Raw genomic sequence first — 25,349 nt, forward strand, 5'->3', positions numbered from 1 at the left:
TATTTTTAGCAGCTCATTACAAAATCAGAGTGAAGAGATATTTTTGCATTAAATCAAAAGGTTACTACACAAGGAAACCTTTCGGAAAGTAACACAATACCAGAATGAAAACCAAGTTTTCTTTCAAATGAAAAGTTAGGGAGATGACAGGTATAGTGTCATCCACTAACTAGCTATTTGACTAGGACACATATTTTTTTAATCTGCAAAAATGACAAGAATTAGTCTTACTGCACTCTAAGGTCTCATCTTTAGTTTAATGCTCTTTTTTACTCATGAGTGCAAATTTGGCTATGATTGATAATGCCCTACTTCAATCTCATCCAGAAAGTTGTATTAGAACTACAGATACTTTTTAATGATCTTATAAGTAAAAACAAATTCTAACAGACTGTCAAGTTGATAAATGCAAATACAGTTGACCCTTGAACAATGCAGGGTTAGGGGTGCCAACCCCCCTCGGTCAGACATTTGTGTATAACTTTACATTTGGCCCTCTTTATTCCAGTTCTGCATCACTGGATTCAGCCAATCTCGGATCATGTAGTGGTATAGTATTTATTTACTGAAAAAAACCTGCAATTAAGTGGACCTGCGCGGTTCAAACCTGTGTTTTCAAGGGTCAACTGTATAGCATTATTCTTCCATTTTCATCCCTGTGGTGGGGGAATAAAGGATGATGGAGTAGAATACTACTTAGAATATCTAGTTGCTTAATTGATGAGTGTGTGTTTCAGAGATGTAAAATTTATTTATGTATGTATGTATTTTAGAATTTTTTAATTGAATTTTATTGAAGTATAGTTAATTTACAATGTTGTATTAGTTTCAGGTGTACAGCACAGTGATTCAGTTTTGTTGGTTTTGGTTTTGTTTTTGGCTGCACCACGCTGTATGCGGGATCTTAGTTCCCTGACCAGGGATCAAACCTGTGCTCCCTGCAGTGGAAGCACGGAGTCCTAACTGCTGGACTGCAGGGAATTCCCCAGAGTTGTAAAATTTAAATTCTGTATAATTCTTATTGTGGTCAGTTGTAAAATTTCTAAATATGAGATATTCATAGCGGTAGTCAGCACTGCCAATCAAGGAATGCTCAGTGTAGATGACAGAGAAAATCCTATAGGATGTTCCCAGCCAACCTACACTACAGAGAATGAGCATGGTTGGGAGCAGAGAGGGCATGAGGGAACTCCTCCCTGCAGTGTACCTTGGCAGAGAGTGGAATGCAGCCTTGGCTCCAGTGGGGAGGGCAGGCTCAGCTGCTGAGCATTCAGGATCTGCCAGCATTCAGGAGTTGCTGTGTTTATTTTTGTTTTCCTGCCCTACTGTTTTATTACCTTTTTTTTTTTTTTAACTGCTGGAGGTAGAGACACAGTCTTTCTTGGCCCAGGTTGAGGGAGAGGGATGCGAAGGTAAGCAGTTAAGCAATTTCTATAGTTTGTCTTTAAATTAAAAGATATTTCCTTTAAGGGACATCAGTTGAGAAGAAAGGCTTGTTCAAAAGCAGAATGCTTTCTTTCACTCTAATTAGCCATTAACTAAAACACTCAGAAATCTTTGCTTTGTAGCACTTATGAAATGCTTGGGGACTTAGTGTGTATTCAAAAATCTGTCCCCAAAATTGGAGCTCTGTGACAGCAGGACTTCAGTAGAGGCAAAAAGAGCTAAAGAGAATGGAGGATTCTTTTGGGTTCTTTGATTCTATTTTGGATAGCTAATCCACTCTGACCATCAAGAAACCTTATACATACTTACTATGTAATTTCTAAATACTAATTTTTTCCCTTTCCTTTTGCATTTTCAGGTAATGTTTGAAACTTACCAGTTTTCTGGAGTGTATGTAGCCATCCAGGCAGTTTTGACTTTGTATGCTCAAGGTGGGTGAAGCTTAACTTTTAGTATAATCAGTTCAGCAAATATTTATTAAATATGTTTGATGTCAGAGGAGTTTGATTTTTTGGTAAGTTGTAAGTCCCAGAAGAGCACAATATATATGTATTTATATTTATTCAAATATTTTAAGTATTCAGATATTTCCACAATTTCTAAAATTTGTCAAATAAAATATACACATTTTTATTTTCTTTACTAAACAATGAAAGACTTAGGAAAAAGAAACTTCTCAATTTTTTTAAAAGTAGAAGGTTCCCTCTTTTAGGCTATTTAAAGTTAAAAATGTTTTATAAAGTGGAGAATGAAAATGGAATTTGTCCTCAGAATTGGCAGTTAAAAAGAAATAGAGCCAAAATGTTAGTATAAATCATGTTTGTCAAATACATAATAGGTTAAATACAAAGGAAAAGGCAGACATTTGAGAGTGCCTTCCTAACTTTTGAGGTGGATTTAATGGAGGGGAGCTACTGTGTTTTCTTGGTACTGCCGTTAGTAACTGCCTTGCTGTCCATTGGGAATAAAATAGTAGCCATGTAGGGAGAACTCTTTATATCCTGATGGTCTTATTGAGAACTTAAGGGGCCATCAGATATGTGCTACAGAGTTTGTTAGGCACTTAAAATGTAAAGATGCCTCAAGGACTTAGAATCTAATGGGGAAAAGATACAGAAATTGATTCAGCATGTCAGAGAAGATTTCTGAAGGAGGTGACAATTAAGTCTCAAGCCTTAGTACTTAAGCAGTGTATGACAATACAGTTGACCCTTGAACAATGCTGGTTTGAACTGCATGAGTCCACTTATACATGAATATTTTTTAATAGTAAATACTGCAGTACATGGTCCGTGGTTGGTTGAATCTGGGGATGTAGAGGAACCATGGATGCAGAGGGCCAATTATAAGTTATATGCACGTTAACCCCCATGTTGTTCAGGGGTCAGTTGTACTTGGGAAACAAACTAATATTGTCGTGATCCATCTGATTCTACACGTGTATGAGTAAAAATCACTTTTCAAAATACATGCTGGGTTTTTAAACTGTCTTTACTACTACATATAGATACTAAGAAAGTACTTGGGGAGAATTAAATTTTTAAATAGGCTTTATTCATTCACCAAGTGTAGCATGTGCCTCGATTTCTGTTTAGTGCAGAGGATATGGCAGTGAGTAAAGTAAGCTACTCCGTAAGCTACGTGTGGTCTCCTTGTCCTTAAGGCAGTTACAGCCCAGCTGTGAGTGATTAGTGCTTGTGTGCACCTAGGTAATTTTGTTTCATTTTTTTTAAAGTAAATTTCAGAAATTATTTTAGAAAATACTTTGGAAAATAGATATTAAAAATTTTGAATCTAAGCTTTGAAATTGGTGATAATAGTTCCATTTAGGGGGTGGGGATTGGACACTTCTGCTGAAATGATATTTTGTTTTAATTGAATGAAATTTACCTTAACAGATTTTTCTGGCAGTATTCATAAATTTATTTCTGTCCAAGGAGAAGATACCCTCTTTTAATTCCTGATACTTAGCTATTTTTGTTTACCTGTTGAATTCTTAATTTTGAGAAATGATAGTCCAGTAATACTAATCAAAAGAACTCTAAGCCGTGGAAAAATTCTCCTTCTTAAACAAGGTGGCTAGTGCTAACCAGTTAAACCAAAAAAAGTAAGAAGCAGCATTCGGAGCCAGGGAAGGTTTTTGAATAAGAGAGAGGTAACACACTGATTCAGGAAAGTATGTTTGACTGCATTTTGCAGACAGGATTGAGGGGAATAACAAATCATGGAGTCTGGGCTGGAAGTTAAAGTGGTCAGGGAAGGTATAAATGGAAAGGTAAGAACTAGATTGAGCGTTAAAGAATCCTTAGGAATGAAGTGGAAAGAATGAATAATCCAGTGACAGAAGGGTGTGGTACTAGAATCCGGTCAAATATGTAAGGGAAAGGCCAGTATGTAACCTAGTGGGAGTGTAGAAAATAAGGTGAGGTTGGATGGGAAGGTCTATTTGGAAAATAAAATATGTAAATTGCTGCTTTAGTTGATATTACTGGGAGTATTTTTGAATTAATAATATTGTGGATTCTTCTTTTTTACAATAGAAAGTCTCTTGTTTAAAAGAATGCAACCTTAAGAGGCAGTGTATGATTTTTATGAAACTTAAAAAATCAGTCAAGGAAAAACAGATTATATGAACTTCAGTAGGAGGTGGTATGAATAAACGTATTCCAAGATAAATCAGTTAACTTAGTGCATAATGAGAAAGAGGGAGATTGCCTACTCGGGGATGGGACAATGATAAAAGAATGCTTGAGCAAATTGTAGATAATGCATATTCTGGTTAAAATTTTTTTTGTTGTTAAAAATATTATTAGACTATTAAAAACTACTAGAAAACATGAGTCAGAAAAAGTTTTGTCTTTCCTGAATTAACCCTGACACAAAAGGTGAAACAGTAATTTGCAGCCATTTATAGTTTTAAACAGCACATATGAGAAACAAGGCAGCTTCTTTGCTGTTTTTTAAGAGGTTTAACTGACATTGTCTTTTTGGTTTCTGGTGAATAATTGAAATGATCCTTCGGCTAGTCAAGATGAATTGTTCTCAGATTTCTAGCTATCTAGTATCAACAAATTTTCCAAACACAGTTTTGTCATATGACAAAAATAATAACAAAGAACTAGATTATTTCAACAGGTTCACTATCAACTTGTGTAATATTTACCTTTCACAATGGTTTTCGTAAAAGTTATCCATGATGCTCTAGAAAATTTTACTTTAAGGGAATTCAGGGATCCAGATTAAGTTGGAAGGAAAAATAAAGACCATGTTGTATTTTTCCGTCCTAGGTCTGAAAAATAGTCCTAGGGCTATCTCCTGGGGTAGCCCATGATTAGACTAAAAGTCTCACAGGAGGCATGTGAGAGAACACTGACTTTAGTGTCGGTGTATTCGAAATAAGCTGCAAAATAAGCAAATAATAAATAATAAATATTATAAATAAATAAATTATTTATAAAATTATTATTTATAAAATTATTTATAAATAATAAAGAAATGCTGGCTTTTAGACCATTCTGTTTGGTTTCTTTACCAATATTTGAAATTTGCTGGCTTTGATTTTTCTGATTTGGCTTTTTATTTACAACCTCATGGTTCTTCCACAGGTTTATTAACTGGAGTAGTGGTGGACTCTGGAGATGGTGTGACTCACATTTGCCCAGTGTATGAAGGCTTTTCTCTCCCTCACCTTACCAGGAGATTGGATATTGCTGGGAGGGATATTACCAGATATCTTATCAAGGTAAGCAAAAAAAAAAAAAATGATAGAATTAGATTTTGTAGTTTTGTGTGTACCAACTTAACACAAAATTGAATATATCATCTCAGGATTCTAGCTAATCTGCACCACCAGAGAAGTGGCCCAGTTCATTATTCGTATAAAATCCATATGAGATTCACACACGTGATCTCTTGTATACTAATGAGAGTTCATCATTACGTAATTATATTTACTATTCCCAAGGAATGGGTAGAGAGGTATTTCAAAGATGGGGGAAGACTCTAAAACTTCCTTGAACAACCTAGGCAACCTTTCTGCCATAAGACCTTCCTTTGAACAGGTGGATGATAAAGTGTACTTGTGAATATAATTAGTTATAATTTTCTTTAAAACATTGCTGGATAAAGTATATAAGGCCACTATTTGGAGGCATGTGGGTTTTTTGTAATGTGGAAAAAAAAGGTTTAGAATGTTGTCTGTACCAGAATTCTGTAGTTAGTGTATTCTCTCCAGGTCAGTCAGTGGCTCTCAGTCAGGGATGATGCTACCCCCCAGGGACATTTTGCAGTGTCTGGAGACATTTTTTGGTTGTTACAGCTTTGCAGAAAGGCTGCTAAACATCCTACAATTAACAGGGCATCCCCTGCAACTAAGAATTGTAAGGTCCGATATGTCATTGGTGCTGCTGTGAAGAGACTGTTCTAGGATGAAATCTGTGCAATAAATTAGGTTGCATTAAGTCTTCACCTTGACATTGGGTTCCTTTAATCTCATTTAAAGTAATAATAAGATTGTTAATGAGAATTATAATACTCTCATTCTAAGCCAAAATTCTACTCGAAGGTGACTACCAAAGGAGTGCCCAAGGGATTTCTTTTGAACATAAGCCCAAAGATAAGGGGATTTGTTTTCTTAAGTTTTTATATGAAAATGTTGTTTATGATGCATATTATGTGGGGTTTTTTTGTTTTTAACAAATGCTATTGCCCATCTAATATGTGTCAGACATAATAGAAGTTAGGGATAAAACTTCGTTAAGACCTGGGGTATTTCATGAATATGGTATTGATTGAGCAAATTGCAGAATTATAGGAGTCCAGTGTAAAATATTATTTATTAATAGATATTTTGCTCATTTTGGCCATTTATTATTCATGAACTGTTAATTCTGTCTCTCTGTGAAACTGAAATATAAATCCTATTATGGCAAGTAATATTCCCATTTCTGAAATACTCAGTAAGAGCTAAGGCTTCACTGCCCATTGCATTTGGTATTGATGTGACATATTTAGAGAGCATTAATCGCTTTTGCAGAGTTGAACTTATTCAGATTACTTGTGGATTTACTGATATTTTTTTGTACCAGCTGCTTCTGTTGCGGGGCTACGCCTTCAACCATTCTGCTGATTTTGAAACAGTTCGCATGATTAAAGAAAAATTGTGTTATGTGGGGTATAATATTGAGCAAGAGCAGAAACTGGCCTTAGAAACTACAGTATTAGTTGAATCTTACACAGTAAGTATTTCCAGTGTATAATATATATGTGGTTTTAAAATGGACAACTTTGGCTATTGGTGTATGCTTAAGGAGGTTTTCTTGGAATCCAGTATTTTTGGTTTGGGTTGTTATAATATGTATATGTGTGATCTTTGATGTCTTTCTACATTATGATTCTATGATTTAATTATTTTAGGATACCGTATAACATGAAATAAGGCAAGAATCATGTATTGCTTTTCTACTTTAGGATGCAGTTAGATGTGAGATATTATTTTGAGACTCTAGTACCTGGAATAGCATTTTTCAGCATGGGTTTCATGTAATGTTATTTCTGTGAGATGTTAATAGGTATTTCACAGAAATTAAAATGGGGGCTAATTTTCAGGTAAGTTTGGGAGAGAGTTGATTTCACTTTATTAAAGGACTTCTCAGAGCCTTTGATATGCTGATTTGTACATGACTGCAGTAATTCCTCAGCATTTCATGGGGCTGGTGTTCTGAGATACTTTGGGAAGTGGTCATCCTATAGGATGGCTTTTATAATTCAGTAGGTGGCAGTCTTCCTGACTTAGTATTTTCTTAATGAGATGTTCAAAACAAATGTTAACTTGAAATTGAAACTGATGAGACTTAGAACCTAGTTATAGTTTACACTAGGGGAGTTGATCCTCCCTGAATTTTTAATGTATTGCTGTCTTTAAGTCTGTCATTCATCTGGGTATAAAGTACTTCCACATTGCATCTTTGATCAATGCATCTGGAGACATTTTTTGGTTGTTACAGCTTTGCAGGAAGGCTGTTAAACATCCTACAATGAACAGGGCATCCCCTGCAACTAAGAATTGTAAGGTCCAATATGTCATTGGTGCTGCTAGGATCTAGTAGTTATTAAAATGAAATTGAGTGATAGGCAATAAAAGCAAGTATTCTTAAACCATTTGATTCATGTAAACTCAACCTATCACAAATATGTACATAATAGTCATTTAAAAAATAATTATAGGGACTTCCCTGGTGGTCTAGCAGTTAAGACTCCATGCTTCCATATGGATGGCTAGTGGGAAGCTGCTGCATAGCACAAGGAGATCAGCTCGATGCTTTGTGATGACCTAGAGGAGTGGGATAGGGAGGGTGGGAGGGGGAGGATCAAGAGGGAGGGGATATGGGGATATATGTATACATATAGCTGATTCACTTCGTTGTACAGCAGAAACTAATACAACATTGTAAAACAATTATACGCCAATAAAGATATGTAAAAAAAAAGAAAAAAGGTTACCAGGGGATAAGGTGGGGGAGGGATAAATTGGGAAATTGGGATTGACATATACACACTACTATATATAAAATAGGTAACTAATAAGGACTTACTATATAGCATAGGCTACTCTGTTCAGTACTCTGTAATGACCTATATGGTAAGATCTTGAGTCTAAAAAAGAGTAGGTATATGTATATGTATAACTGGTTCACTTTGCTGTACACCTGAAGCTAACACAGCATTGTAAATCAACTGTACTCCAATAAAAATTATTTTTTTAAAAATTGGAAAAAAAAAAAGACTGCGCTTCCACTGCAGGGGGCATGGGTTTGATCCCTGGACGGGGAACTAAAGATCGTGTATGCCACATGGTACAGCCAAAAGAAAACAAAAACAAAAATAAATGAATAGGGACTTCCCTGGTGGCACAGCGGTTAAGAAACCACCTGCCAATGCAGGGGACGTGGGTTCGAGCCCTGGTCCGGGAAGATCCCACGTGCCGCGGAGCAGCTAAGCCCTTGAGCCACAACTACTGAGCTCGTGCCACAACTACTGAAGCCCGTGCGCCTAGAGCCCGTGCTCTGCAACAAGAGAAGCCACCGCAATGAGAAGCCCGCACACCGCAACAAAGAGTAGCCCCCGCTCGCCGTAGCTAGAGAAAGCCCACGCACAGCAGTGAAGACCCAACGCAGCCAAAACTAAATAAATCAAAAAAAAAGAATAAAAATAATTATAAATTTTTATAAGTTATATTGTTTAATTTTAGAAGATACTGATCCAAATAGTCAATAAGTCGATACTTTGCAACTTAATGATCTCCAGATTTGCTCTGGGGAGTCTTTCCTGAAGCCTTCTTGGCAGTTACCCTAGATTTATAATTTGTCACCTACCTGGCTTGGGAAGAAAGTGTCATGAGGCAGAGCATAAGGGAACTAGAAGTGTAAGACATATTTTATTTATTTATTCTCCTTTCTCAGAGAGTTTGAGGTAGGTTACAAAAATACATGCAACAAATAAACAGTGAACTGATGAGTAAATGAAGAGGGATAAGAGTGGACAAATAAAGGAAAGGGTAAGATTTGGTGCAAAGAAATGGGAAGCATACAGTTTTAACAGTTCCAAGAGGTAGTTCCTAGGGTAGGTGGCCCCAGGCTGGCCTGCAAATAGAGCTTTGAGAAGAGCCACACCATCAGAGGCTGGAAGGGCCAGGTACAGAGGTTTTGGTAACAGTAGTGTGCCATGTGAAGTTTTTCCATGTATCTTGGGGTGATTTCAAGTTTGGGTTTTAAAGTTTATTTTTTTTTAAGGGTAAATTTTTTTTTAAAGACATTGATTTGATTTATAAAAAGATAATTTTGGAGTGATTGCTTTGCACATACTTGTAAACAATCATAGCAAACGGGGGTAAATGTCTTAAGGAACTTGCTTCATCATGCTTTGTCATATTGGAAAGTCAGTTTTGGAATCTAAAGATAATTATTTTAATTATGTTATTTTAAACAAATATACTGTTAGAAATGTTAATGTAAAACTAATTCTGGTATGTCATACAAAAATGTGTCCAATGCCAGCGTATACAAGCATGCTTGTTACCTAGGTCAATTCACTGAATTGTGAGGGAGTTTTTGTTTAACATTTCTCATTTAATTAAATATAAACATGATGTAACTTAAGAGTTTTCTGCACAAGGTCATGTTGTAATGGTATCTGACCAGTTGTTTAAATCTCATTTTCTTAAAATTATATTTATTCATTATCATTTAAAATTTAATAGGACCTAGTAAGTAGGATACAACAGAATTGCCCAATAAATAGTCTAGGTCAATATTCTTTAAGTTTTCTTGATCATACAATTTTTTTAGATTAAATGATTTGACAGAAGTTTCACACGTGATATAAAGTGTTTTGATGACAAAATAATAGTTTCCCAGAGTAATTATTTGGTGAAAGGAATTACTTAAAATTTTTAATTGAATTTGTCTGTGCTCCATGGTAAAAATATCCATAAACTCACAAATGTGTTAAAATGATAAGCAACACTGACCCCAGCAAAAATCCAATTGCCATGGGCGATTAGCGCCACCTGTAGTGCTCACCTGCACACACCAGTGGATCATCACACACTCGTGCGTTGGCGAATCCTCCAAGAAATTCCTCCTATTTGGGGCCATGACATACCATTTTAAAAGCAGAACATAGCATGATAATAAAAACAATTATTTTGATGTATTTAATTTACCTTTTTTGTCTTTTTTCAAAAATGTATTTTCAGAGAAATATATTGCTGATAATGATTTTGGTTCTAGAACAGGTGTTTATAAGTTTATAAGTACTAACATCTAAAGAGCACTAGGAACTTTTAAAATCTTTTGCTGATACCTGATTGTTCTTGGTTTCTAGCTCCCAGATGGCCGCATTATCAAAGTTGGGGGAGAGAGATTTGAAGCACCAGAAGCTTTGTTTCAGCCTCACTTGATCAATGTTGAGGGAGTAGGTGTTGCTGAATTGCTTTTTAACACAATCCAGGCAGCTGACATCGATACCAGGTACATTAGAAATTGTTGTTTCAAAGTTATTTATCAGAAACAGATGGAATAGGGCTTCCCTGGTGGTGCAGTGGTTGAGAGTCCGCCTGCCGATGCAGGGGACACGGGTTCGTGCCCCGGTCTGGGAAGATCCCACATGCCGCGGAGCGCCTGGGCCCATGAGCCATGGCCGCTGAGCCTGCGTGTCTGGAGCCTGTTGCTCCGCAACGGGAGAGGCCACAACAGTGAGAGGCCCGCGTACCGCAAAAAAAAAAAAGAAAAGAAATAGACGGAATATAAATAGCTAGAATGACCAAGTTGTCTGTTGTCTCACTCAGGTTTCTGATAGGATGACACTGGTTGTTGTGTCAGGTGTGTCATTGTGTCTCAGGTGCCTCTTTAATCTTATTTTGAAATAGTTTAAATGTTGAAAGTTGCAAGAATAGGATAGAGAACTCCTATACACTATCCAGTTTTCAGTTTTACTGATTTTAACATTCTGCATGTTCGTGTGCTCTCTCTCTCTTCTTTCTTGAGCCATTTGAGTAGGTTGTATGCATAAGTCCTCTTTACTGCTTAATATTCACTTTGTATTTCTTAGGAATGAGGCTATTCTCTTACAGCCACAGTGCATTATTGAGTTCTGGGGATTGATTACTGACATACTTTTATCTACCATCTGTATTTCAGTTTTGTTCACTGTCCCAATAATGTCCTTTATACAGTTTTTCTTTTCTCCAGTAAAGGATCAAATCTAAGGTCACACATTGTATTTAGTCGTCATGTCTCTTAGTCACCTTTTATCTATTATAGTTCCTCAGTCTTTTATGACATTGATATCTCTGCAGAGTACAATTTGGGTTTGAATGTTTTCTCATGATTAGATTTAGATTGTGCATTTTTGGCTAGAACAGTACTTAAGTGATGTGTCCTTCTCAGGTTATCACATTCAGAGTGATGTCTGTTTGCTCCGAATTGGTGATATTAGTGTTAAACTCTTAATGAAGTTTCCTATTTTCTCCACTGTGTACGTTTTCTTTTTTTTTCCTTTCCTGACTTTTAAGTAATTTGTGGGAAAATCTTTGAGACTGTGTAAATCTCCTGTTCCTCATCAAACTCTGGCCCCCACCCCTTTTGGCATCTGTTGATGATTCTTGCCTAAATCCATTTTTATTGTGGTGGTTGCAAAAAGGTGATTTTTTCTCATTCTGTCATTCTGTATTTATTAGTTGGCATTCTAGCATAAAGAAGTCCTTTTCCTTTCTCCCTTGTTTTGTTTGTTGATTATCAGTATGGTCTCATGATTTTATTTGGTGGATTATAATTTATTACTGCCTTATTTCATTTTGGTGCTAAATTGTTCCTGATATCGCCTGTGAGAGCCCCTTCAAGCAAGCTCCTGTGTCCTTTGATGTGCCCTCATCTCTTTTTGAGCACATTCTACTTCATTCTGTTTTGTGGCACAGGATATTCCTGGCTCATCTTTAATTTTGTTTTCTGAATAGGTAGTGAAAACTATACAAAAAAGTATACTCAGAAGTATTACTCTCCCCACCCCTTGTCTTTCACCCTAGTCCTCCTCCCTCTTTTTTATTTTCTTGCACAAAAGGTAGCATACTGTAAATACTCCTTTGCACTTTGCTTTTTTCACTTAATGTATTTGAAACAAGCTTTTTTTTTTAATGTCTAAAACTGCCTTCTTTTTATACGGCAGGTTTTTATTATCCGTTTTATTCACGTGTGTATGTATGTCAATCCCAATCTCCCAATTCATCCCCTGCCCTGCCCCCGCTTTCCCTCCTTGGTGTCCACACGTTTGTTCTCTACATCTGCCGCTTCCTAGGGGTTGTCCTTATTCTTTGTTCCAGTTGCATTCTTTTTTCCAGTGTGATAATGCAGTGATAATGCTGCATTTAATAACCTTGTGCACACTGTATCTTTGTATTGTTGGGCATATATATTCTGAAAAAATGTCTGGGGGGAATAGTTGGGTTGAAGGATAAATGTGTGTGGTTTTGTTATTGCTCAGTTCCCTTCTATGAAAGTTGTACCCTTTCTTTTTCCCACCAGTCATATATGAGGGCACCTGTGTCCCCAACAGCTTGTTCACACAGTTTTTCAGCATTTTACTTTTATGCCAAGTCTAATGAGTGAGAAATGATATCTTAATGTAGTTTTAATTTGCGTTTCTCTTAAGATTGAAGTTGAATATATTTTTCTATGTCTAGGGCCATTTTTATATCTTATCCTGGTGAATTATCTGTTTGTGGCTTTTGCCTGTTCTATGGAATTAAAAAAAATGTTTTCTCTCAGTTTTTGAAAAAGTTCTTTTTATATTAGCTCTGTGACATCTATTGCAGACAGTTTGTCATTTTTCATTTGTCTCTTATGGTGTTTTTGGCCATACAAAATTTTGTTTTTATTTAGTTATATAAAAAGATTTATAATCTTTTATTGCATCTAGAGTTTGAGTCATAGTTTAGAAAGCTCTCCTTTGTACTCAAGTTATTGAGAAATTCACTCAGAAGCATTTTATTAAGCAAGTGTTTGCCTACTTCTTTATTTAACCCTGAATGAAATAACCCCCTAATTTTTGTGGGCTGGCTGGGAAACAGGCTGGTAATGGAAATTAATAAAAATAGCAGTTGGCTTATAAAAAGCTGTAAATCTAATGGAAGATGATCAAAAATCTCATCTAGACTTAATAATTATGATAAATTCTTATGGTAGGGATTGGGTAGATGCTTTTGTCCCTTGATTTAATGATCACTAATAGCAAAATTATATTTCAAAGTGCATTCCTATTGGTAGTGATTAAAGTTTTGGTGTTCCTAAAGCAATGGAGTGAGGTTCAGTACCCTCTCCACGTTGCTAGCTCTGGAAAGCAGCACAACTCAGATTTTGTTTTGCATGTCCTGTGTGTTGAAAGCATACATGTAAATGCTCATGGGGGGCTTCCCTGGTGGCGCAGTGGTTAAGAATCCGCCTGCCAATGCAGGGGACACGGGTTCGAGCCCTGGTCTGGGAAGATCCACATGCTGTGGAGCAACTAAGTCTGTGCGCCACAACTACTGAGCCTGCACTCTAGAGCCTGTGAGTCACAAGTACTGAAACCCGCGTGCCTAGAGCCTGTGCTCGGCAACCAGAGAAGACACGGCAATGAGAAGCCCGTGCACCGCAACGAAGAGTAGCCCCTGCTCGCCACAACTAGAGAAAGCCCGTGCACAGCAACGAAGACCCAGTGCAGCCAAAAATAAATAAATAAAAATAAATTAATTTTAAAAATAAAATAAAAATAAATGCTCATGGGCACTTACCACATGTAGCTATACCTCAACAACTTAGTTTATGTCACACTCATGTGCATACTTCTGCAATTAAATACAATACAGAACTTATTCTAGAAGCTAGAATTATAATAGCCTGAGCCTTTGAGAACCTGAAAGTAAGTAAAAACCTGGAAGTGAGTTTGAATGAGGCCAAAATGGATGTGACTTAGCTCCTGAGTTTTACTAGGAGAAGAGTTCCTCAGACCCTCACTTCAGATGATGTTACTTTTACTACATATGCGGTTATTTTAGATTTGATTATCTGGTATCATGACCAACAGCATATTTAAGGAAGAAAGCGAGGACTGCTCTAAGAAGAAGCAAGCACATCAATCTAACCAAAAAGAGTAGCTGACGGCCTCAAAGCAAAGGAGCAAAGCAAGAACTGGAATCGTGGTAGAATATGGTTAATTATAGTAAACAACCACATCTAAGTGGCTACATGGAAGCACTGTGATAGCACAGTCCAAATACTGCAAGTTAGTAATGTAAACTGGTCATTACTAAAAGACTCAATTACATTTGCAAGAAAATGTTATGTGCTTTAGAAGTATTGTTATCAAAATGCTAATAATTTTATATATAAAGAGGGTTTATTATCTATTAACAGTAGTAATAGCAAACATTCAGCCTTGTGGTTTACATGTTGAATTTTATTTAATTCTCCCAGCAGCCACCTGAGGCTGATGTAAATAAAAGCAACTCTGAGATACTGTTTTCCTAATCTGAAACCCCTAATGAATACCTATTGTGTTTTTCTAGATCTGAATTCTATAAGCACATTGTGCTTTCTGGAGGGTCTACTATGTACCCTGGGCTGCCATCACGGTTGGAACGAGAGCTTAAACAGCTTTACTTAGAACGAGTGTTGAAGGGAGATGTGGAAAAACTTTCTGTAAGTATCTATCAATAATCCAACTGTTAACGTACTTTTAAAACCCTGTAAAATAGTTTGTGACTCTTGACAGCCACCAGAGGGAGCAAGAAGTCTTTCTAAACAAATTCCTAATGCAGTCTAGTGTAGCCTTGAAGAGGTAGGAAGAAGTAAATGGTTCAAGATGAGCTTTGTCTCAGAGCGGTCCTAGTGCCGGGGCACCTCTGTATTCAGTGTATCGAGGCACCTGGGCCCAGGGCCAGGTATTTTGGTTCATCTGTAACAAACAGTCTGGAGCCAGAGGTGCCTGTAAGTATATGGGAAGAACCTGTCGTACTATGGGGAGAGAAAGACCCCTTTGGGTTTGTTTTTTTTTAACTTGTTTTTTTAATATGTAGTCAGCATTCAGTGCTACTCTTGGACTGTCTCATGTTTCTGACTGAGTTATTTTCTGGCTGTTTCTTGCATATGTCTTATCTCCCCAATCAGATTGTAAACAACACCGTGTCTCCAGTTCTTTTGCATCCCCGTCAACTATCATAGCTCTTGAAACAGACTTTAGTTGCTGGTTGTTGGTGTGTAGAGTAGGAAGAAATTTTTAAACTAGTACGTAACAGTTGGTGGTTATTTGGCATTGATTTTTTTTCTACAAACCTTGGACTGTGTGAAGTATACTATACATACTATGCATTCAATTAAGAGTCGTTTAATTCTAATTAATCTCTGAGGTTCATCTCACCAACTTTGATCAGTTTATATAATGAGATTACATCCTACAGAGGGCTGTATGTATTAGAGACACTACGTCACATCTTTCATTTGTGACTCGAATTGTTGAAATTAAATTGTGTGTGGACTCATACATTAAACAAATTAAAAGACTCAAAAGGAGCCATGTTGTCTAAGTACTTCACTCATTTGTCTGACTTTGAGTATACATATAATTTAAAATCAGTCTCAGATGATTATTTAGCAAATGCTTCTTGAACTCCTTCTAGGTGCCAAACACTTGTCTAGATGGTGGGAGAAACAAAACAGTGGTGAACAAAACCAAAAATCCCCGCCTTTAGTCTGTGAATAATATATCAGTAGTAATAAGCACTATGGAGAAGTCAGGTTAGGGGCTAGAGAGCGGGCAGTGATTGGGGGAGACGGTGTGCTCCTTTGTGTAGTGTGATCAGAGAAGTACTCCCGTGAGATAAGATGTAAGCCTTATTCAGCCACGGGGAAGTTTGGCTTTCCTCCTATTGAGAAAGGAGGATCTTGCGCAGAGATGGTAGGATCTGACTTGTTTAAAGGATCATTAAGTCTGGGTGGTGAATAGATTGTTGAGGGAAGGGAGGAGGAAAGGTGAAATCACAAGACAGGTTAGGAGGCTCTGAGAGGAGGAAGGAGCTGGGAGAGGTTTATAAGATAGACGAGGAGGTGTGAAGTGGTGTCTTGCAGAGTGCAAGAGAGAAGAGAAATGTCACGGGATTGCCGAGCAGCACTGAGGGGCTCAGCTGAGGTAACGTTTAAAGCTAGATGTTGAGTTTCTCCGACACGTGTTCAGTTGCTTGAAGGCAGGGGCAGAGCAAGAGAGTTGATAACCCGAGTTGGTGTTCTGCCGAGTGAGGGAGAGAAAGACAGAATCACTGAGGATGATGTCAGGACATGGTGGAGAGAGCACGCACACGTGCCACAGAGCGGGTATGAGGAGGAATAACCTGGGCATCTATAGCTGCCCTGGGCAAAGAGGGGTGGTGGATGGAATAGTCAGATAGGGTGAGTTTCTGAGTGGCTGTGGAGTTGCATGGAGGAGGGAGAGAACAGTGAACAAGAATTACTGTTACCAACCTCCAGAGTTAGGCAGGTAGTGAGAGAGAGAGAAATAGCAGCCAGTTGAGAAAGCTGCAGGGGCAGTGGTGTCCTCAGGGGCTAGCCAGGTGTCCCCGAGAGCGGGGTTGCCAAACCATAGCCCTGGACCAAACCTGGCTGTTTTATAAAGTTTTTTGGAACACAGCCAGACCCATTCTTTTGTCACATAATATGTTACCTATTGTCACATATCGTCTCTGGCTGCCTTTAGGTGTTGCCAGAGAGACCTGCAGAGCCTCAAGTGCTTAGTCTCTGGTCCCTTGCAGAAAAAGTTTGCTGACCCCTGCCAAAGAGTAAAAAAGTAACTAGAACAGTTAGAACAGTAGGTTAGCCTCAGAATTAATAAGTAAACAGATGTTTTTCTATGTCATGTGTTATGACAGATCCTACGGTTCATTTATGTGACGTAAAGACAATGTAGAATGACATAGTTATTTTGAGTCTTTTTGTGGGATTTGTGACTTTGTAAATAAAACTGCTGTTTCATTTTGAGGTTTCTCTTTCAGGTGTTGACTGACCTACAGATGGAGGTCTTTGTTAGACAGTTAATAGTGGCTCCTGCTTGTCTTTAATTTTGGTTACTGTGTTCATTTTTTCCAACATCCTCATAATTTATTTAGACCGTATTAGGCCTTGTTTATTTTGAGAACATTTCGTTTGAATTTGAGAGAATAGAAAGTGAGCTTTGCTTATAAGAAAAGAACTTAAAGCTTACTCTATTGCATGGGACTACAATCATAGGGGCGTGAGACCTTGAAGAAACTATAGCAGTCCTCTTATCCCAACTCTTCATTTGACAGCTGGCCAGGTGATTTGCCCATTAGTGGGAAACCTGTCACAGGGCTCTGGTACTTGGGCTCTTGGTAGGGCGAACATGGAATTCTTTGTTCAAATCAGGCTGCTTTTGAGAGTGACAAGGAGTGTAGTTAACGATGGGGCCACAGGTGTACATTGCGACTGTTCTAAGCACACTGGGATGGATGTGTGATCTCCTGGCTGTGAGTTTTGGGCAAATTACAAAATTTCTCTCTCTAACTGAGATACTTACATCACAGGACCTCTGTGAGAATTCAACAAGAGAATATAAGAAAAAGTCATCTTCATAAAGCAGAAAGCACCACGCGTGTGACGTTTTATCATCTCTTTCTCCTTTAGAAATTCAAGATCCGCATTGAAGACCCACCCCGCAGAAAGCACATGGTATTCCTGGGTGGCGCAGTTCTAGCGGACATCATGAAGGACAAAGACAACTTCTGGATGACCCGACAGGAATACCAAGAGAAGGGTGTTCGTGTGCTGGAGAAACTTGGGGTGACGGTTCGATAAACTGCGAAGCTGGTCCCCATCACACCCCTAATGCTTTCTTTTTTCCTTTATTGCCAATCTTTGAACTCATTCAACTCCAGGACATGGATGAGGCCTCTCTGTGCCCTTTGACTGGAAAGGTCAGGTTTTATTCTGGTGTCTTGCAGAAGTTTTGTTAAATTTGTGTTGATGTGGGTAAATCTGACTGCTTAATTCCACCACTTCCCTGCAAACACTAGAGGGCCGGGGTCCTGTCTGCTGCTCTGTTTCTCCTAAGTAGGCATTTAGATCATTCTTGTAGCCTTCCTATTTTCACTTTCCTGTTCTAATGCTGCTAGTTTTTAGTCTTTAGCACACTAGGTGGTATGCCTTTATTAGCATAAGAAAAAACAACTTCCACAGGAGCTTTTATGTGTTATTGGGGTAGGGTGGTGAGGGCTGAGTGGGCGGCTGCTGAACCCTTTGTAGCGTTTCCCCTGTGGTGTGGCGCTTTCTGTGTTACTGCTGCAGCTTTAAGTACCTTAAAGCTTCTGGTATTAACATTTTAGGGAAATGGTAGGCTCAGAACTAAAGCGTTTGGGGTGGGGTTTTGCTTGGAGGAAAGGGGGGGGGTTTGATTTTATTTTTTTGATTTTTGAGCTTTTCTGCTCTGGGGTACGTAAGATGAACTTTATTTACAATACTTTGATTCGGCAGGTTTTCTACTTTTGGTCTGCCTGGAACTATTTCCATATGCTGTAAAAAGCAAGTGTAGTGTCCCATTATTATGTGACTTAGGGATTTTTTATTTGTTTTTTAAAATCAACCAGATCAGCTGGGAGTATACTCCCTAGAATCTACCAATGGAAAAGTAACATTGAAAAAAAGCTTTTGGAAATTCAAATTACAGACAAAAAGTGCTTAAGAGCTGGTATTTTTCTGAGTGCTTCTGTTAATACCAGAAGCATTAAGGTAACCCAGTGCCAAGTACCATTCTTGCAAAATTCTTTTATATAACCAACCAGTGCTTATTTAATAAAAACAAGTAGATACATATAAATAATTACTGGCAGTAGGTTATAATTATTGGGTTAAAAATAACATTGAAATATGGGACTTGTGCCAGTTGGGTAATTTTCACTAGTTTTTTTTTGTTGCTATGTTTTCATTTAAAACCTGGAAGTGGAGTAAAATCTGACTATTTAAAATGTTGGCCAAAAAGAAATCAAGATTTAAATGCATATTTGTACTGAAAAACTAATCATAACTACTAAATCTCAGCCATCTTAAGCTTGAAAGAAGAATTGTTGGTATTTTGTAAATGTTAGCCGATTTACCTGTCAGAAAACCATATTTATGAATCCTGTTGGTATTGCTTGGTATCTGAAAAAATATCAAATAGTACCCAGACTTGAATTCCTTCTAAATTTGAAAAATAAAGTAATAAGAAATTGTATCACTCTAAGTACAAAATGCACATTCTGGAGAAAAATGTTTTTCTTCATTTCAAAACATTCTTTACTAATAATGACTTTGAAAGAAGAAGCGTACTTTTTTGGGTGACTGAAATTGGAGAAATTATTATCTATAGCATCTCTTTTTTTGTGAAGAAACTTAAAAATCAGTTTATATGAAATGAGCAGCAAAAGAAGGTTAGTTTTAATTATGCAGCTTCTGTTAATATTGTGTATTTTTTGTCTGTTTTACCTCAATTTGAACAAGTAAAAGAAGTTCGCCTGCATGCTGGACATGCTTCAGTACACGTGAATAGCCTATGAATAACGTTTGTTAGATTTTAGGGACGTGGGTATCAGAGTCACTTTGGAATTCTAAAGTGTTCCTAAGTCATGTTCTTATAAATCCCCCCCACCCCAGCCTTTTGAATACTGAGTTGTTAAAGGACACAGATGTAGGACCAGTATCTACTAGTTCATTTCAGGTAAATGGATTGACTTCTGACCTTTGGTCATGATTTTAAAATATGGGGGTAGAAGACAACAAAGAATGGGATAGACTCTTAAATAAAGCAATGAAAGCATTTGTCATTTGTCCCTTGAATGTAGAATTTGGTTTTAATTTTATAATTCTGCTAGCAAACATGACAGTTAAAATGATGTATTAATATATAGAAAGAGTATAGTTTTTAAATTACATTTTATAATTTTCCTATTCCAAGGTGAAATAACGCATTTAGTAATTTGGGGGTGGGGTGGGGAAGTATCATGTTTAATTGGAGTTGTCAGGTATGAGTCCCTCAGAAATTAAATTTTTTTCGGTTTTAAAAGAGATCTGATATATAGCTCTTGAAAACCTTTGTCACTTAAATTTCCAATAATTAAAATTCTTTTCTTTTAAAATTAGAATTGCCAATGCCTTGACCTTTGAGAAGGGTTTCTTAGAAATAGGTCCTGCATTTAAACTTTTTTCTTTAAAATGTGTTATTGGAAAAAAAAATGTGGTATTGGATGTTAACTTTTACACAGTTCTGAGCACTGTCAACAATATTTGGAAAGTATTTTGAGAGATCAATGGAAAGTTAAACATTCTAAATTTAACATGAATACACTTCTTTTTGATTCAGAAAATAAAATCAGATTTTTCAAAGTAAATTTGAATTTTGTCTTTGTTTTTCCTCTTAATAGTATTTCTCTTTGGTTTCATTTTCTTATTTTTATTCATATTTTCGTTTTTGCTAATGCAAGACGGATCGACAACTTTATGCTAGTTGTTAGGCAAAGTTCAGTTCAGTGACATTCTACTATATGACGAACAATAATTTATTTTTGGTATGATCTTTATTTCTGATATGATTTTAAATACCTAAGGGGGGGAAGAAAACCCTAGGAATAAAAGCAAATCACAGCTACAGCTCTGTTAGACTTTTTTCCCTCTAGGAGACTGTTTTGTCTCCCGGAAGATTTAAGGAGGCTTTGGCAGTGTTAGGAATGCTCGAGAGATCTATATGGAACATGCCTCTTTTCAACAACATTTTACCTCATCTGCAGACTTCTAGGCATATTATTTTTAACAAAGCAACTAAAGACACATGAAAATTTATTAAGCTGACCCAGCCCTTTCTTACTTTTATACTAACCTTTGAGGATGGGGTCTGGGGAGCAGATGTGAGGATTTTTGTTTTTCTTGCTCCATGAACTGTGTGCTTGAACCTCATTGCTCCCTTCACGGCCAGAGTCACTCAGGACTTCCTGAGGTTCTCCTCTGGTGTCTTTTATCCAGTCTCTTCCTGGTCACCAGAAGAATGGTGTGATTGCTATGTCCATGTTACAGAGGGGCACTGTATTAGGTGTCATTGTTGATGGAATGAATGACTCAGTGCTCTTCATTCGTTTTTTCACCCACAAACCTTGACCACTGTACAACTGAGTGTGGTTATTAACTACTAATTTTAGAACTATCGAAGAGGCTATCCAACGAAAGTGAATCAGAAACTCAAGGATTGATTTTAGCTCAATCTTTAACATGCTGTCTAACCTTGGACTAATTGGCCAACTACCCACAGTACCTGGGGGTATTTGTAGGATCACTTTTTTTCCTCCAGCTCAAATTTCTTGAACTATTTAGAAGCTTGAAAATGCTACATCAGAGGTAAGTGGAGGAGGTGGGGGAAGGACCTGGAAAAGTATATTTGCAAGTGTTGAGTGCTTTGTAAAGGCCAAATTACTGACTTTAACCCTGCCATATTGCAGTTACTTTAGCTACAGAGTAAAAATAAAGTTGGGATGTAAATAAGGCAGCTCTTAGTAGTTAGTATTAGCAGGGAATTGGTTCCAGGACACTACCCACGTGTCCCCCCCAGGATAACAAAATCCAAGGATACTCAAGTCCTTTATATAAAATGGCATGGTATTTACCTGTAATCTACACATGTCCTCCTGTATTCTGTAAATCATTCCTAGACTACTTATAATAACACAATGTGAAGGCTATGTGTTACCTAGATAGGGCTACCCTGGTGGCGCAGTGGTTGAGAGTCCGCCTGCCGATGCAGGGGACACGGGTTCGTGCCCCGGTCCGGGAGGATCCCACATGCCACTGAGCGGCTGGGCCTGTGAGCCATGGCCGCTGAGCCTGCGCGTCCAGAGCCTGTGCTCCGCAACGGGAGAGGCCACAACACTGAGAGGCCCACGTAACACACACACACAAAAAAAAAAATTAAAAGAGAAATTTGGGCCTTAACTGAGGTTCAAATGTTGAAAGTAGTAAGTTGATAATATACATTTGACCCCTTAATTTGAAATCTTCAGTGTACCTCCAAATGTGTGTGTGTGTTTGTATATGTTTTCTTAGATCTATCTACATGTGAAAGTGTTTGGCATTCAATTTAAGAACTATTGAGAAGGAATGTTGGTTTGGAACCTAAAACTACTGACTAGGTACAATTCAAAGGATCTTGATCAGTTAGGGAAGCCATTTTGCTTGTTTTGCTTTTACTTAGCAGTTTGGGTAGAATTTAATATGTTAAGTATCCTACAGAAAATTTATGTAGCTAGAGTATAATTATATAATTTTTAAAATACTCAGATCATTGCCTCTCAATGTCTTTGAAGTCAGAATCACATGGAGTGTTTAAAAGCGCAAGTTCCTGGGCCCCACTCTGGACCTCCAAATTTGACTCTTGGGCCTGAGGATTTGCCTGTTTTCCAACTGCACTGATGGTTCTGATCCCCGCCAAAGCCCTCACTCCCCTGCTGTAGGATATTAACAGGACGAACAGGACCCACACCTGCATGCCCTTGTCTCCCCAGGGCCCCAGGGCCCACACCTGCATGCCCTTGTCTCGCTCTTCTGAAAACTTCTAGAGCTTTCAGCAAATAGGTTCAGAAGTCAACAAGCCCTGGAAACTGATGCTGACCTCCACCCCACCGCCCCAAACAAATCCTCAGTTCAGGTGGTGATACTATCCTTTGCTCAAAATGCAAATTCTTCTGGGAAGGTTAAAGCACCATCAGTTATTTACAGGTTGGTGTGAGTTAAAAGGAAGTCCAGTGACTCAGACTGACACCTAGTGAAGATTAGCAGCTCTTTGTGATTTAAGTGGAGGGAAGGTCTAAGTTTCACCTGAGTCCATTGGTGAAAACAGGCAGGATCCTGAGGAGAGTAAAAAAGTCAGGAGGGTAAGTTCACTTTTTAGGGGCCCCTGTAGATGCGAGTTGGGTGCTGGAAGTGGTGAAGTGACCAGAGCAAACTGCTTATTTCAGAGTGGTTTTTAGAGATGTTTTCTCCTCCCTTCTGACTTGCATGGTTCCCAGCTCCCTGAACTCAAGGTAGTACAGCTAGTACTACGATCCAGGCACTTGACTGAAATGATTTGTAGTCTGCAAGGAGCCCACCTACCAGATGTAGCTTTACTTCTGGAGAGGAAATATCTGTTTCAAGTTCCATGCAACTAACATACAAGCGAACTTGGATGCACTGTGGAGACCACTTATATACAATTGATTCAAGTTTTGATTTTTTTGTAAGCTCAGTTCGTTATAAAATTTGGAAGTTTGTGGAATTTTATTATTTTAGTTGATAGCTGCTAGAGAGAGAGAGAAAAGCTTACTCTTGCATTTGCTCTTTTAGGCAGGAATAATTGTAGCCAGAGATTTGCACGGAGGGGGGCGGGGCACTGCAGCTACTACATATTAAAATTAAGTAACCAGCTGCAGGTGAGGAGGTGGTTAGTTTTCAGTGCAGAAACGCTCTCCAAGGAGGAGGTTGGTGGATCCTCTGGGTGAGTAGGAAGTGACTTTTATCTTCTGAACCTAATTCTTATATAGCTCATATAAGTAAGTTTTAGCATTTTCTGTAGAAGGAAAGTGTGTGGTTGATGCTGGATGCATTTTCTTGCTATTTGTTTGCCTGCATATCTCATTCCTACTGTTTTAAGCTTCTCTTAAATTTTCCATTTCACCCTGGAGCACACAGCAAATATCCTCCAGCATTTTAAGCACCACCTCTGATAGTACAGTTAGCTAAAAATGTGTATCAGATGTTTAGAGCCTTCTTTGTTCGCCGTGTTGACGCAAAGTTTGTCCAAAAGTGGAAATGTTTATGATGTCCAATAGTCACTTTAATGACTGCTATCAATACATTTCTTATGACATGAAAACTGACTGAAAAATCACAAGGTCCCCTAAAGCAGAATGCTGTTCGTAATGTGGATTTGGGGGGTATCAGTGTTTCCGACTTGCCTTTTCTCAAACACACAGGTGAAGGCTGTGCTAGGAAAACTATCTTCTGACTTTAAGCTACTACTCTTTTAAAACGGTGTGACAATTTCATGGTTGTCTTTTTTTTAAGTTTTGGATAATTTTACTAATCTCAGAAAAGAGATGGCTGAGTTATCTTTCTCTTCCATTTTATATATGTAGCACTCTTACGCCTTAAACATTTTTTCTCTTCATACCATTCAAGGGAAGCTAAGATTTGTGGTGTGAGCCAATGGAAATCTTCTCCTAGGTATTTGTTTTTTTAAAAAAATTGAAAAGGCTTCCTTGAGCATTCTAAATGAAAGTTTTCTTTGTTTTGTTGCATTTGTGGGTCTTTCGAACAAATATATGAGGGGAAAGATTTATGTAATGAAATGCCCATGTTTTAAGAGTCTAAAGAAGCTTAGATTTGTGGCACTCCCACCCCCATCTCTGCCGTCAAATCACTGAGACGAAAACTTCTGAATATGGCCTGGATCACAAAAAAAACCTTTGCTGTTCCCACATTCTCTGAAATGACATCTTAAACTCTTATAGCTCAAGCTTTGCTAACTGGCAAACTAAACTAAATGGAAGCCCCCTTCACTAGCTGATTTGATTCAAAAACCTCACACCGAAGGAGGGCCTTTTCCCACTAAATTTCAGTACAATAATTACTTTCAAGAATATATCCTGTTTTCTACAGGCGTGGAGCTTGTCTGCTAAAATAATTATGTGTGAGGCAGACAGGGAAAGAATTGCATCTGCAAAAGGCAGGACGAGTTTAGGAGATGAGGAGGTAAGCCCCTCGCTGACTCACAGCTGCCCACCCCGCAAGGAGAGAGCTGGCCAAGAACCTCCACGCTGATTTATGGAGGAGAAATGAGGAAACCGTTTACCCCAGATCTCTTGGATTTGTGACAATGTCAGTGTAAACTGTTTCCATTCAGACCAAGAGGGAATTCCGAGTCTCCGAGGTGTTCCCTCTCCCACCTCTTCCTCTCCTAGGACGTTCAGGCTGGTGGTTCTAAAACCTTGGGGTGCCTGAGAATCTCTTGGGGAGCTAATTATGGCGCAGATACCTGGCCCCACTTCCCGAAATTGAGGTGGTGGCACTCTCAGAAGGGCTCATTTACACTTAGAAAAACATGAACCAGAAACCCAGGGGGTTTTGTTCAAAATTAAGCTACAGCCTCAATGATAAAAACCTGGGTGTGTTTTTCCAAAGCTTTCATTTAATTGGGAGTTTTCTAACAGAATGAAGACAAAGGCTCTCCCGCCTAGAATTTACCACCAGGGACTCTTGGATTCCCGGTTAATCTCTCCTCCCCCCCTCCCCTCCCCCTCCCCTCCCTCT

At 38.1% G+C, this 25,349-nt stretch overlaps 1 protein-coding gene and 1 long non-coding RNA gene across 3 annotated transcripts in view; both read left to right on the plus strand.

Moving 5' to 3' along the window:
- Positions 1–20,407, plus strand: part of ACTR2 (actin related protein 2) — a 35,479-nt gene extending 15,072 nt beyond the window's left edge. For both annotated transcript variants that reach the window (XM_082672171.1, XM_082672172.1), the window contains 6 exons: positions 1,805–1,877; positions 5,052–5,188; positions 6,534–6,683; positions 10,330–10,475; positions 14,546–14,678; positions 17,670–20,407. In XM_082672171.1, the coding sequence (XP_082528297.1) occupies positions 1,805–1,877; positions 5,052–5,188; positions 6,534–6,683; positions 10,330–10,475; positions 14,546–14,678; positions 17,670–17,840 (810 nt within the window). In that variant the 3' untranslated portion in view covers positions 17,841–20,407. The remainder of the gene's footprint in view (positions 1–1,804; positions 1,878–5,051; positions 5,189–6,533; positions 6,684–10,329; positions 10,476–14,545; positions 14,679–17,669) is intronic.
- A 3,114-nt stretch (positions 20,408–23,521) lies between these two features.
- The window catches only part of LOC309833812, a 63,365-nt gene continuing 61,537 nt past the window's right edge, over positions 23,522–25,349 (plus strand). The window contains exon 1 of the long non-coding RNA XR_014297808.1: positions 23,522–23,535. This is a non-coding gene — a long non-coding RNA (uncharacterized lncRNA). The remainder of the gene's footprint in view (positions 23,536–25,349) is intronic.

This window comes from Grampus griseus (genome assembly GCF_964374135.1).
Source record: "Grampus griseus genome assembly, chromosome: 15".
NCBI lineage: Eukaryota > Metazoa > Chordata > Mammalia > Artiodactyla > Delphinidae > Grampus > Grampus griseus.